This window comes from Megalops cyprinoides, chromosome 18, assembly GCF_013368585.1.
Source record: "Megalops cyprinoides isolate fMegCyp1 chromosome 18, fMegCyp1.pri, whole genome shotgun sequence".
Taxonomy (NCBI): Eukaryota; Metazoa; Chordata; class Actinopteri; order Elopiformes; family Megalopidae; genus Megalops; species Megalops cyprinoides.
The window spans coordinates 27,745,681-27,760,721 of NC_050600.1; the positions used below are offsets into that span (position 1 = coordinate 27,745,681).

At 42.0% G+C, this 15,041-nt stretch overlaps 1 protein-coding gene across 2 annotated transcripts in view; it reads right to left on the reverse strand.

The window, feature by feature from the left end:
* Positions 1–485: 485 nt before the first annotated feature.
* Positions 486–15,041, reverse strand: part of pigg (phosphatidylinositol glycan anchor biosynthesis class G) — a 123,202-nt gene continuing 108,646 nt past the window's right edge. The window contains exon 13 of one of the 2 annotated variants that reach the window (XM_036551667.1): positions 486–1,193. In XM_036551667.1, coding sequence (XP_036407560.1) covers positions 974–1,193 — 220 coding nt within the window. In that variant the 3' untranslated portion in view covers positions 486–973. Of the gene's footprint in view, positions 1,197–15,041 lie in introns of both variants that reach the window. The other variant, XM_036551666.1, reaches the window with a different exon arrangement.

Consider the following 15,041-nt stretch of genomic DNA (forward strand, 5'->3'; position numbering starts at 1 on the left):
TACATTTCTGGCACTGTGATGCAAAACTTTATGGTATGCTGAACTTTATGGATGCACAACAGCATTGTAATATATGCTTTAGTATTATAAAGCTTAAAAGTGTAAGGAGATACTACTTATGATAAATAATGTTTTTAAAGATTTTCATTGGGTGAAAAATATCTACATTCCACTGTTTCAGAAAGCAAACAATAATTAAATTAAACAAAATAAAAACACCAAAAAACCAAATCAGATTTGATCTGGCAGACCCCAAATGCGAAAACCATTCATTTTAATTGGGTTCAATATCTTTAATCAAGTACTTATTGAAAGAAAATCCAAATTTTATTCAACATTTCAAGGGCAAGAAAGGGAATCCCCTACCCACTAAATATATATTTAATAACAGTATTAACACTGACATATCCTCATGTATATGCAGCTAGGAATGAATTTCTAGTTCTTTGGAAAAATGAACAATTTAAAAATGAATCCCAGAGAAAGCATTTTAACTAGAAGCATCGAGCACAGTGATTAAGTGGCCGAAGCTGATAAATGCTTGTTACATCCAGGAAAATGCTTTTTCTGTTTAAACTCCCAGAGAACAATCCTCACTCTCCTGAATCTAATACCAAATATTAATCATTATTTGCCAATAAAGAGCTATTTATTTCCATGTGACAGTCCCTGGTACAGCAGACACACATCCTATTTAATATGCACGGAAACATTACATCCCATTTCAGTAATCCGAACAAAAACAGAACAGGAATAGATAAACTCACCCCAGCACTGAAGCTGATCAATGATAAATATTCTGTCTACACTGCAAGTTACTTTGCTGCAGTGAAGCATTCTGGGAAAAGAAAATATGTAACTCCCATGGGAATGACACAGCCAGATGCTAATGAGCGGATTCCTTCATAGCCTAAGCCCTGGTGCAGTAGAGGGGGTGAGTGCACTTCCTGCTGACTTCTCGTCCCGGCAGGGCTCAGGACCGGGTGGTGTGATTCTGGTCCATGGCAGTGAAGAAGATGCAGACGATGGCGGTCACCAGCATGTGCATAGCCTCGTACAGCAGCTTGGGAGAGAACACGCTCCAGATGAAGAGGTGGTAGCGCAGAGCAGTGATCAGCAGGATGTAGGCCACCACAGGGACGGAGCGAAGCAAGGCGAAGCAGTAACAGCCGTGGCCCAGGGAGGCTGCACTCCTGCTGGGGAGAGAAGGAGATAGTCAACCCTGTGCTGGAGGAGAACCTTATCCCTGTGCTAAGAGAGAGAGAGAGGGGTAGAATTAGCCCTGTGCTGAGGAGAGAGGGAGAGAGTCAGCTCTGTGCTGGGAGAGTGGGAGAGAGTTAGCCTTGTGATGAGGGAGATGCTGTATATTTCCCTGGTGGGGGTACATGTTGCAAAGTTGTCAATGTTGCAAAGTATTACCTCTTTAAACATCCAGCAGTACAAAAACAAAGCATGAAGCTAAATGTATAAAAAGCCACAGAGTAATAACACAAGTAATGCCACAAGTAAGCTGTGTACATTTCCTTGGATGAGCTTATCTGTTGCAAATGTAACAGCATGATGGCAACTTCACTAAATTTCATAACTCTTCAAATGAGTTCTAAGTTAATTTATGTTGCTGGTTCAACAATCTGTTGAAATAGTTATTTTACTTTTGAAAGCCAATTGTATTGGATTCATGAATGTGCTCTCAGAAACATGTAATGCAGAGTGTTTTCCCCTCTAGTGATGCCCGGGTCAGCTGCAGGCGTGGGCTTGTGCCTATGCATCCCAAATGCCCCATCTTGCACTGAGCCAGCAGAACACACAGCACTACAAACAAATAAAGGTCTCTGGCTGCCTTATCGACAGCCTGTGGGTTTTCCTAAGTAGCTGCTAATCCATTCACAAATACCAGACCGCACTGAGGAGCTGAGTCACCCCTGTTGCTCTCCTGTGTGTGCGCATCTGCTTGTATCGGAGTCATGGGGGGGGGGGGGGGGCTGCCATCAGGGTGGCAGCTCGTTTTATTTTCTTTTTTATTTTATCTTTATTTTACCAGGAAGTCCCATTGAGATCAAAAATCTCTTTTACAAGAGAGACCTGGCCAAGATAGTAACCGTACAGACTCACAACATATTAAAAATACAACATATATAACATAAAGTATGACATATACAACATAATATACAAAAATCCACAACAAAAAACAGCTATTTAAACTCAGTGGCCTCTTAAGAAAAGCAACGACATGTCTCATTCACCACATTCTTTATGACCGACTTAAATTTATCAATGGATATAAATGTATTCAATTTTAAATCTTTCTGTAGATTATTCCATGTCCAAGGTGCATGGTAAGAAAATGCAGTTTTACCCAGATCTGTCAAAACCCAGGTACATTAAAAACCAACCACCTGGAAGAGCGTAGCTGGTAAGTACCCAAGCTGAGGCAGAGAAGGGTACAGAGGTAAGCTGGAAGTTTACCCAGTATCGCTTTATAGGTAAAAATAAACCAGTGCTGTTGTCTGCGAGTGGTTAGTGATGTCCAGCCCACCAAATCATAAAGAATGCAATGGTGAGCGAGAGACTTTGCATTTGTAAAAAAACACATCGATGCATGGTACACTGAATCAAGGCTCCGTAAAATGGAGGAGGCTGCATCCATATTCAATATATCACCGTAATCGATCATAGGCAGAAAAGTAGCTTCCACAAGTTTTTTATTAGCATTAAAAGTAAAACAGGATTTATTTCTAAAATAAAAGCCAATCTTCACTTTGAGCTTCCTGACTAGATTTGCAATATGTACACTAAATAAAAGCTTGTCGTCTATTCATATACCTAAATACTTCTAAGAGGGCACCCTTTCAATGGATTTACCATCGGACATGAAAATGCTAAAATCATCAAGCAACTGTAAGCGAGCTTTTGAAAAGACCATGAACTTTGTTTTCTGAGCATTAAAAACCAATTTTAAACTAGATAGAGCAGTCTGTAATGACTGTAATGCAGTCTGAAGCTCTTGTACCGCCTGTGCTATGGAGGGAGCATGCGTATATATGACAGTGTCATTAGCATAGAAGTGTATTTTTGCTTGAATGTCATTTATCTCATTTATATTTGTCATTTAAGTCATTTATATTTGTCATTTAAGTCATTTATAAAAATAGAAAACAAAACAGGTCCCAGAATGGAACCCTGGGGGACACCTTTCTTTTGGATCTACAAAATAATTTCTAAACCATTTCACAGCCTTAGGATCAAAACCAACATTCCTAAGTTTGTTCAGCAGCAAGTCATGATCCACTGAATCAAACGCCTTAGATAAATCCACAAATAAGGCAGCACAATGCTGTTTTCTGTCCAGGGCACCAATGAGATCATTTGTCACAACCATAGCAGCAGTAATTGTACTGTGACCAGTTCTAAAACCAGATTGAAAATCACTTAAAATATTATCAAGTAAAAACTGTTTTAACTGCAAGTTTACCTGGGACTCAAGGATTGTAGCAAAGACTGAGAGTCTAGAGATTGGATGGTAGTCGTTTAACACTGAGGGGTCTCCACCAGTAACGGAGTGAGCGGGGGGGCATGGTTCTGCCCAGTGACATTTGCCTGACTGAACACGCATTTTTGTTGTTTAGTTTAATATTCTGAATAAAGTTTGTTTGTGTGTCTTGATTGCCGCAAAAAATAAAAAGTCAGACTGAGGGCGTAATGATTTCGACTGACCTCTAGCTATGTTTCTCACCGCAATATTTATTTTGAATGAGCATAGACACAATAAAGTTACAGAAAACTTTATTCGCTGTCCAGTAGGCTATCCTTGTGTAAGTGTACAAACAGAAAAAGTACGCCCTCTGTTCGAGTCCCAAAGTAGGAACTAGGCAATCGCCGGCTGTCTTGTTTTATTCCCATCGCCGTCACTGCTGACGGAGCCGCATTATTTAGCTATTTTGAATAAGCAGAGACACAACAGTTACAGAAAACTTTATTCGCTGTTCAGTATCCTTGTGTAAGTGTACAAACAGAAAAATTACGCCCTTTATTCGAGTCCCAAAGTAGGAACTAGGCGATCGCTGGCTGTCTTATTTCCCATCGCCGTCACTGCTGATGGAGCCGCAGTATTTAAAAATGGTCCAAGAGAAATAGCACACCTCATTGTAATCCGCATTTCTCTCCGTTCCGCCCGTCCGTCACCGTAAGTTTCCCCTTGGATCTGTCTTGCATCTCCATACAGCCTATAATAGAGGTTATGCACTGATTCCAGTTGTTTCTGCAAATTGCAGCGATCCATTTGCTTCTCTTTTCTTTAGCTTTGGACAATCTGTAAAAAGACAGCTCCAATTTCTTGTTGAATCTATTTCTACAGTCAATCGCACAACAGTTCTTTCCCATTTTAGATGTGTTTTTTGTGTTTTCGCGGCATTCAAGCTGAACGCTAACATTGCCACTCAGTAAGTCTTTCTGCCACTCAGTGGTGTAACCCGCAGTGACCCGCCTACTGTGACATCACATGCATAACCTCTATTGGCTGTATGAGGGCCCACTACAGGTCCCCTCTGCAATGAGCCAGAAAGAGTATGAGTATAAAAATAAGAGTAATGGGCTCAGCAATAATATCTGCCACCATCTTTACATTTACATTTAGGTCATTTGGCAGATGCTTTTATCCAAAGCGACTTACAAGTGAGGAACAGCAAGCAAGCTATGGTAGTGTAGGAGACCTTGGAGTAAGCTTTACGTGCAACCTAAACAACTAAACTCAGCGAAATAAGTCAAGGAAAGTAGAAAACAGAGGTAAATGAGGTAAAAACACAAGGATAGACAGGCAGAGGAGACAAACAAGTAGTGACAGGAGAAAGAAGTGCGAGGCAGAAAGTGCGCGGAGATGGAATTGTGTTAGAGTTGTTACATTTACATTTAATTCATTTGGCAGACGCTTTTATCCAAAGCGACTTACATAGGTTACAGTTCTTTACAATGTTATCCATTTATACAGCTGGATATTTACTGAGGCAACTGTGGGTTAAGTACCTTGCCCAAGGGTACAGCAGCAGTGTCCCAGCGGGGATCGAACCGGCAACCTTTCGGTTACGAGTCCTGCTCCATAACCACTATGCTACATTGCCGCCTGTTAGATGTTGTTAGGAGAGGAGGTGCTCTCAGAAGAGCTGGGTCTTCAAGAGATTCTTGAAGATAGAGAGGGACGCCCCTGCTCTAATAGCGTAAGGTAGCTTGTTCCACCAGTGGGGAACTACATATGAGAATAATCTGGACTGACATTGCCTTGTGTGCAGGGATGGCAATACTAGATGACGTTCCTGGGAGGAACGTAACGGCCGAGAAGGAGAGTAAGCCTGTATGATTGAGCTCAGGTATGTCAGAGCAGACCCAGAGGTCACTGTGCTCGTGGGAGGCGATGGGATAAGGACGTCTGTCCTTGCCATGACATGTTAAACGAGCGCCCAGTGAGGTAGGATTCAAGCCAAGACAATGCTTTGCCCGAGATGCCCTGACAGTACCGATAGCAGAATGTTGTGGTTAACCGTATCAAAGGCAGCTGATAAGTTGAGCAGGATGAGGACCGAGGACTGAGCCGCAGCTCTAGCTGCTTTTAGAGCGTCTGTCACAGACTGTTTCAGTGGAGTGTCCACTTTTGAAGCCGAATTGGTTTGAGTCAAGAAGGTCATTCCTAGAGAGGAATTCTGAGACCTGTTTAAATACCGCCCTTTCAATAACCTTGGATAGGAATGGAAGTAACGAGACCGGCCGATAATTCTCAACATGAGCAGGGTTGAGAGAAGGCTTTTTGAGTACAGGTGTTAAACTAGCCTGTTTGAAAAGAATTGGGAACACTCTGGAGGCAAATGAAGTATTTATCACATGAGTGAAAGCTGCCACAATTGTAGGAGAGATGGTCAGGAGGAATTTGGTAGGAATAGGGTCCAATGGACATGTAGTAGGACAGCTACAAGTCAGGAGTTTAGATACCTCGCTCTCAGTGAGGGGGGTGAACGAAGAAAATGATGCACCATTGGCCGAGGCAGACAGAGGAGATGTGGTAGGACTGCCACACACATATGAAGTGCTGTTGGCTGGGAATGTAGTAGGACTGCTACGTGAAGGCTTTGAGTGTGTTACGCCATTTTCCGGGGAAGACAGAGGAGGACATGTAGTAGGTCTGCTGCATTGTTGAATGTACTGCGCTCTTAACCGGGGGAGACTGATTATCTCTGAGAGGCTTGGACAATAGCCTGCTTATGGCTGCCACTTTTTCAGTAAAAAAGGAAGCAAAGTCGTTTGCTGGCAAGGTTGTGTCAGGTGGAGGTGGGGGCGGACATAGTAGTGTTTTGAAGGTGGAAAATAGTTTCCGAGAGTCAGTGGTATTGCTTATTTTGTCATTGTAGTAAGCCGATTTGGCAGCAGAGATGTTGGTTGAGAGTAGGAGAGTTTGATAACCTTTGAGATCAGTGGGATCTTTGGTTTTTCGCCATCTTCTCTCAGCACGCCTGAGATCAGAACGAAACAAACGGAGGGTATCAGTTAGCCATGGATGAGGTGGGTTGGAGCGGGCATTTTTAATGGATAGAGGACACAGGCTATCCAGGCATGAGCTCAGCATAGAGCAGAGAGATTCTGTGGCATCACTGACCTCTAATGAGGAAAAAGTGCTGAGAGGAGGTAATGCGGATGAGACCACTTCAGAGAAGTGGGTGGGAGATAGGTTGCAGAGGTTGCGGCGGTAGGAGACCATTGGAGGTTGTACAGCGGACTGTTCAGGGAGGCATACAGTAAACTGAATGAAGTAGTGGTCAGAGAGGTGCAGAGGTGTGACCATGAGGCCATTTGTGGTACAGTTTCGAGTGAGAATCAGGTCGAGTTCTTTGCCAGCTTTGTGAGTTGGAGGGCTGCAAGTCCGTTCCAGATTGAAAGCGGATATCAGGGACAGGAAGTCAGCAGAGTTAGGATTGTCTAAGTGGATGTTCATATCGCCTAGGATGATTAGTGGAGTGTTATGTTGAGGAATGGAGGATAACAGTGTGTCTGGCTCAGTCACAAAATCGCCTAATTGTCCTGGCAGATGACAACCACAGAGACTTGGACCGGAGCTGTGACTTTCACGGCATGGTACTCAAAGGAGGCATATTTGGTGGGAGGCAACAGTTGTGTGAATTTCCACTTGTTGGAAATTAGAATGCCTGTCCCACCTCCTTGCTCAGATGGCCAGGAGGTACGGGAGAGTTGAATAGTTGGTGGATAGTGCAGCCGGGGTAGCAGTGTTTTCAGGTTTGATCCAAGTCTCAGTTAGCACAAGTAGCTCAAGAGACAGCTGATTGGCATAAGCCGTAATGAAGTCAGCTTTGTTAACTGCAGATTGGCAGTTCCACAACCTAACAGAGAAGGTGGCAACTGTGGATGGGGCTTTTTACAATGGCCGGAGGATAGCCAGATATCTTTGCCTTTTAGCATGATAGTATGCTTTGCGGCTGCTGGAGATAACGGGAATGGACAGGAGGCACATAGTTAAGGTTGTGGTGCCTAGGTAAGGTTTTTTTTTTTTTTGATCCCAGGGCCATGCCCTTTCAGTGGCCTTGCTCAGTGGACTCGCGCAGGTAGACTCACTGGTCTTTACCCAAGTAGGTCTTGGGTATCTTTAAGAGATAAGGATCCAGATTGTCTGGACCTGCAGACTTTTTGGGATTAATGTCTTTCAAAGCTTTACAGACCTGAGCAACAGAAATTGGTTTAAAATCAAATAAATCCAGATTTGCAGCAGTTGCAGTAGTGGCATAACATGGGACAGATGTATTTACATTTAAGCTGTCATGTACAGATCCAGCATGAATAAAATGTTTATTTAACTGAATAACCATGGCAGCTTTGTCTTTTTTTCATGAGCCAACCAGAATATGCTCAGGGAGACTTGAGGCAACATGTGTACCTGACAAGGATTTAAGGATTTTAAATTTTGAGAGGTTATTTAGGTTCTCTGTAACTGACTTAAGATAAAACTCTGATTTGGGTTTTCTGATCCCAGGTGCACTTGTTACTTAGGGTTCTAAGCATAGTCCAATCAGCAGACGAGCTTGAAAATCTATTTTAGGCCCATGATTTATTTCTTAAACGAATTAGCTCCGAAAGACTGTCCGAGAACCAGGGGTTATCCCTACCGCTTATCCTGAACTTCTTAATGGGAACATGTGTATTAGAAATAGACAGGAAGATTGAGTGAAAATATTCCCATGCCAGTTCAACATCCGGAATCAAAGTAACTCTGCTAAAATCACTGGAATACAAATTGTACAGGAAAGCCTGCTCTTCAAAACTTTTAAAATATCTCTTAAAAATGAAACAGGGTTTTACCTTGGGGATTTTTATATTCCTGACACAAGCAATTGCACAATGGTCACTGACATCATTGCAAAATATGCCAATTGAAGTGTATTTATGAGATGTATTTGTTACAATTAAATCAAGCAGGGTAGATTTATTTTGTGCTTTAGGATTTGGCCTTGTTGGTGCATTAATGAGTTACACAAGGTTTAAGGAATCACATAATTCTTTAAAACAATCTGAGGTCCCTGAAAGCCAGTCCCAATTCAGATCACCCAAAAGGATGAATTCAGAATCATTTAATTCATGTAAAATATCTGAAATAGATCTGAGAGCATCCTTTGAGGCAGACGGGGGTCTATAACAGCCAACCACAGTGATATGAGAATCCTTTGATACACCCACTTTGATAGCCAGGATCTCAAACTGTTTATATTTAGTAAGATTTACAGAGCTACTAAACTTGGATTTGACATATATGGCAACCCCACCTCCTTTACCTACCCGATCAGTTCTATAGACTTTGTAACCATCGATAAAAATTAAATCATCAGTTTCTGATTTCTTAAGCCAAGTTTCAGATAGAACCATTATGTCAGCATTTGTTGTAATTGCCCAGATCTTGATCATATCCATTTTAGGGACAAGGCTTCTAACATTTAAATGTATAAAACCAAGGCCTGTTCTACGTTTGAAGTCTGAGGGAGTAGGTAAACATTGCACAGAGGTAGTAGGTCCAGGATTGGGCTGACATTTCCATACAGCATCAATAAAAGCATAACCATACATCACAATCTTACTTCGACAGGAAATTATTTATTATTACCACTGTACCACAACAAACTGCGAGAAAGAGTCCTCTGATATGATAAAATAGTCATTTAATGTCATTAGATTCTGAAGATACAGGATCTCGTTTACTTGCACTTGAGAATAGTAAATCTTCAGTTGATGAAGTGGACTGACTGACTGACAGAGTTGTCTGGAGCATAAAAGGGTGAATTCACTCTTCCTGTTGTACTCATTTAGCTCATTTAAACCAGGGTTGCACTGAATAAGTATCAGGAATATAAAAAAGTACATGATGCTAACTTAAATACCTTTTTGTTGAAGACAGACCAGGTAGTAGTATAGAGCCTCAAACTGAGCGGTGGGAAAGGTCAGATCTGCAGACCAGAAGAAACATAGTCTTTCCACCTCACCCAGGGTCCACAGCTATTCACAGTCCACGTGCACTTAAAGGATCCACAGGGTGCTGCTCTGTCCCCCTTAGGTGCTATACTCCAGCAGTTAGATTCCAGACAGGCCTAGGCCTCAAAGCAGACCAGAGTTAGACCTAGGCCTCAAAGCAGTCCAGAGTTACAGTTCTGTGGCAATCCAATATCATCTAATAAAAATGTATCATCCAGAGATCCCAAAACTGAAGATGTTGTTCCTAGCAAGTACCACCCATTCAGACCCAAATGACTTAAAATATCACACAAAACCCAGACTTTGAGAGCTAACACACAAACAGCGGACTGACTTGGCTGCCATCTTGGAATGATGAGCTTGTGGGGTGAGAGGGCAGTTGTGTGACGGCATGCTCTGGCAAGCAGCCCTTGGTGCCACACTGCTATGTCAGCTCAATGCACGTGACACACTGCCACTACACCCCATCTGCACTCCCTGTCCCACACCAGTCTTTAAAGGTCAACCCCTCACTGCAAAGCAGTGCACCTAGAATGGACTGGCATTCTGTAGCATCTATTTTAATCATCTTTATCTCCTCTGCTTCTTTCATTCTGACTGACTGTTCAAACAGCGCTCTCCAGAGCCATCACACCAGGTGCTGGAGACCACAGCCTGCTGCCCTGGGTTCCAATCAAGACTGCTTCCTCAACCCCATCATCTACTTCCAGGGCAACCCCCGAGTCCCTGTGGGAGGGGCAAGGATCTTCAGATACATATGGTCTGAATGAGGTGACCGCATGGTTTTAATGATGTGAGTGCATGGTTTAAGTGAGGCAACCATTTAGTCTGAATGAGGTGACCGTGTCTTCTGGATTAGGTGACTGAATGGTCTAAAATAAGGTGACTGTGTGTTCTCAATGAGGTGGCCGTGTGGTCTTAAGGATGTGAATGGTCTAAATGAGGTGGCCATTTAGTCTGAATCGGTAAGCTGGTTTCCTGAATGAGGTGACCACATGGTCTAAAATGAGGTGACCATGTTTTTTGAATGAGGTGACCGCATGTTCTAAAATAAGATGACTCGTATTTTCTGAATGAGGTAACCATGTTTTCTGAATGAGGTGACTACATGGAGAGCCAACAGAGTGGGGGTGGTCAGATGAATTTTGTTCTGCATATTGATCTGTAACCTGCATTTCCAGATGTCCCTCTCTGCTGCTTGCTGATGAAATATGAGCCCCACAGTGCAAATAATAAAGCAGAGAGAGGCTTTCAGGCAGGCTACCGGCTCTGGACAGCACTGCAAATAGCTCTCTGGCATCTGTGCTCGGCCAGCTCCAGGACACAGCCGGCCTGTTCTGCTGTCACATGCTCTACACTGAGCCTCACAGCGGGAGGATCCCATATGACTGTCCAGAAAATTAATCACAGATTACTTTTTCCACACAATAAAAGACCTCCACAAGCAATTTCCTCCCAGACCTGAATGCCATTCATTTAACTGCAATCTGCATGGTGGTCACATGACACCTCGGGGCCAATGAATTGATACAAGTATAAACACAGCACATGCAGTATTCAGAGTGGAAAATTTTAACATGGATATGAAAATGAAAGAGAAAATACACTTGTAATAAAACGAACAACCTTGAAAAAAACAGCATTATATATTTTCTAAAGAATGGTGGACTTTAAAATGCAAAGATCAATAAGTTGTATAAATAAGGATCAACATATAAAATCCAGCGAAAATAATCTTGCTGTAGCATTTGGACAGCTGCACGCAGCTTCTGAAGTATTTGGCTCAAGGCTACTGATTCAAACAGCAGTTTAGAAAGTCATTATCACATTTTTATTGTGACTGTAATGGGGGAATACAGCCATGACAGAAACTTTGGTGAGCAAAACTTGTTTGAAACACAAACCTGTGTCTCTCACTCCTGCTTTGAACCTTTAGGTGCTGTCTTTAGGTCTGTCTACTACCTCCAGCTAAATCAAATACACAGAGGTAAAAGCTGTCTGTCTGCTAGCTCCAGTTAAAACTAAACCAAATACTTACACAGAGGTAAAAGGTGTCTGTCTGCTAGCTGGTACTAAAACAAACACTTACACACAAGTTTATAAAAGCTCTCTGTCTGGTAGCTCCAGATAGAAGTATACCAAACACTTACACATAGATAAAATCTCTGTCTCTTACCTCATACTAAGGCAAACATTTACACACAGGTAAAAGCTGCCTGTCTGCTAGCTCCGGCTAAAAATAAGCCAAATACCTACACACAAGTAAAACCCATCTGTCTCCTATCTGGCATTAAACACTTACACACAGATGAATAAAAACTGTCTGTCTGGTAGCTCTAGCAAGAAGTATACCAACCATTTATACATGCGTAAAATCTGTCTGCCTGTTCGCTCGTACTAAGACAAACATTTACATGCAAGTAAAAGCTGTCTGTCTGTTATCACCAGCTAGTACTACCCAAACACACGCAAGTGAACCAGCAGTTTGCAGTAAAATTACAACACTGGATAAGCTATTAGTGGATGCTGCTTTTTCAATGTGTTTGTCCTAACAGCCTGGGATTGGAGGAAACTGGCTGAAAGAAACTCTTGCTCTAGTTCTGCAAGCACTGAGCTACAATAACAGGGAGGAGAGTACCATTGTGGCTGCTTGAATAATAGTCAAATAACATTGCATCACTCGTTTATGGGACCATGTGCGTGTGTGTGTGTGTTGAGGGGGGGGGGGGGGGGATTGCTGCATAATATTGAGTGATGCACCCTGTTAACCACCAATCACAGGTGGCCCCTGTTGGAGTCATACTGCAGCAATGACGCATTCCAACGATGACGCGAATGGCCATGGTAATGAAAAAATTTGAAAATATGCTAACAAAATATGCGTGCAGCAGAGATCAAAGAGAGAGAGTGATGGGGAGAGAGAGAAACAGAGAGGGAGAGTAAGAGAGGCAGACAGAAAGAGACAGAGAGATGGAGAGTGGAAAGAGACAGAAAGAGCAAAAAAGAGAGGCGGAGAGAGACAGTGTGTAAGAGAGATTGCAAGAAAGAGAGAGCAAGAGGGAGAGAGAAAAAGAGAGAAGACAGAGAAGAGAGAGCCTGTATGTGTATGTTTTCCTTTAATATGTATGGCTATAATTGATTAATTGCTGTATTGTTCATCTTGTTGCTTTGGCAACACAGTGATTGTCCTGCCAATAAAGCACCTAAACTGAGAGAGAGAGAGAGAGAGAGAGAGAGAGAGAGAGGGAGAGAGAGAGAGAGACATGCTTCACATCAGCTCCTGAATTTCATAGTCTCCTTTTAAAACGAGACAAACTCTTTTTACATTTTTAAAACTCTAATAAAATATCAATCACATGGTAAACATTATGAATTACGAATTTTTTTGACAAAAGAACAAATAAACATTTAAAAAATACTCTACACCAAGCCAAAAGCTAATTACTAACTGGAGCTACAACTGCTACTAGACTAAGACTGTGTTGGAAACTGCATACTATACCAGCGTATACTGATTTTGACCAAATGTAGTATGTAGTACAGAGTATGCGAACGAACTGAAATTTCCGGCACGCCAAAGATACCCGGATGACGTAGCCTACTTATTTGGAGAAATATCACCAGTATGCATCAGACCAGTCTACCTCGCCTGCTATATCCCATAAGGAAGTGCGGCTGTAGACGTCACAGGTAATTTTGAGGGTAAAAAGCTGAAAAACAGCTTGACTTGATTATGATCCTTTGTAATTCCATTACATTTAAATGACTGAAATCTAAAACCGTATGACATCTGTAATTGAACTATCAATTGGTTCTGACAGAAAATCTTTTTATTCCTTAAAAAACATATTATTCATAATTATTCGTGAATTTTCATATACATTTTTACCTTATTAGTTATCATAAAAAGTTAAGCTTGCAAGATAGCAGCGTAGGCTACTTACATTGTATTAATACTCAAGTATCATGGCCAAAATGTTTTTTTTGTTTGTTTTGTTTTTTGTAGCAGCCCTTCTCTTCCTCCGTGCCACATGTGCCCGTACCACCGAAAGGGTAAGACACTCAACTCGCGAACACTTTTCATAAACTCGTAAATACTTTTCACTCGTGAGAATGCAAGTGGCGTCTAACTGGAAAATACCACGAGGAAATCTGGATGTCTCTAAACTCGCAACGATTTCACGCGACAATAACACACTACAAATGTAATCATTAATGGTCGCATACTAGGTACTACACTAGAGTTTCTCAACGGGGGCGTTCGGGCAATGCTGGAGGGCGTTGTGAACGAGGTAGCTGAAAAGGGGGCGCTCAGGCATAAATGGGGGGCGTTAGTGACAGTTATTCATCACAACTTTTAAGCTTCTGTCAGTACAAACAGTGTTCATTTGAATTTGGAAATAAAAGATATTCTGATGTCTTTGTGCGAACGATTAATAAAGCTTAAGCTAAAGTTAATAAAGCTTGTCGATCGGTTCGGAGCTCCCGTCTCCTTGTTTAATTAATTATTGTTAAAAGTATAGGCTTACTACAGAACGCTCGGTTACAATTATAATATTTTCATGCTGCCGGTGCTCTGACTTCTCCTCATACACTACCGGCAAATGATCTCCATAGCAACGCCTATAAACTTCTGACGGCTCTGTAAGCAGTCCGGTTTCGCGGGTTAAGGTTCCATGACCAATCAAAATGCATTCTAATTCAGTTAATTTCAGCCTACTTTTGTCGTTTGCTAGGTTAAGTGAACTGGTCTTCGGTCTTCAATAAAATGACCGTTGGAAATTTTGATGTAATATAAGTTAAAGAGAGCGCGAGGGACCGCTGCTTTTTCATTGGCCAGGCAATTAGTTTCTGTTGTTCACGTGTTTGATTCATAGTCTTGGAAAAAAGCTTTTGTGTGTTGTGTTTGCCCAAGTAGTTTCTTCTGTTATTCCCGTTTTTTGTTCGTGATCTTGAAAACAAAGTTTTGTGTGTTGTCCTGAATTTGTTTGAATTTTCACGTAGGGGAGAGCGGGGAACAACCTAACGCGGGGCAAAATGTAACACGGACTTTTTATGTTACATACAAGGTCAAGCAGCGTGTGCTTCTGGCCACATTACCACATTTCCAAGCCACGGTCTCCCGCGAAAATTCAGAAAGATTCGTCAGCGTTTTGAAGAAATCTGTGCCAAAGAGCGTTTTTTCAGGGCATGCAAGTAATTTTTAAAGTGTTTTTCAGTTACTGAGTGTGTAAATCACAAAATGCAACCTTATATTACTTTAATCACCACCTTGTTGCCTATAATGTAGCACCGTTTTGAAACCTATGACAAGCTCACAGCAAGTACTAGCTAGGCTTAAGTACAGCCTCCATACTGCGGGGTTAGTTATTACACGGCGTTAAAACTAAGCCACCTTTCGTAAACAATGACAAGAATATATTTACAGAAAATATTGTAGTGCCGTGGTTAACCCCCGCTACCTTCTCCATCTCCGCCGTGATTGGTCAGCTGTCAAAAAAGCGCTTGACGTAGGGCGTTTTTTGAGAAGT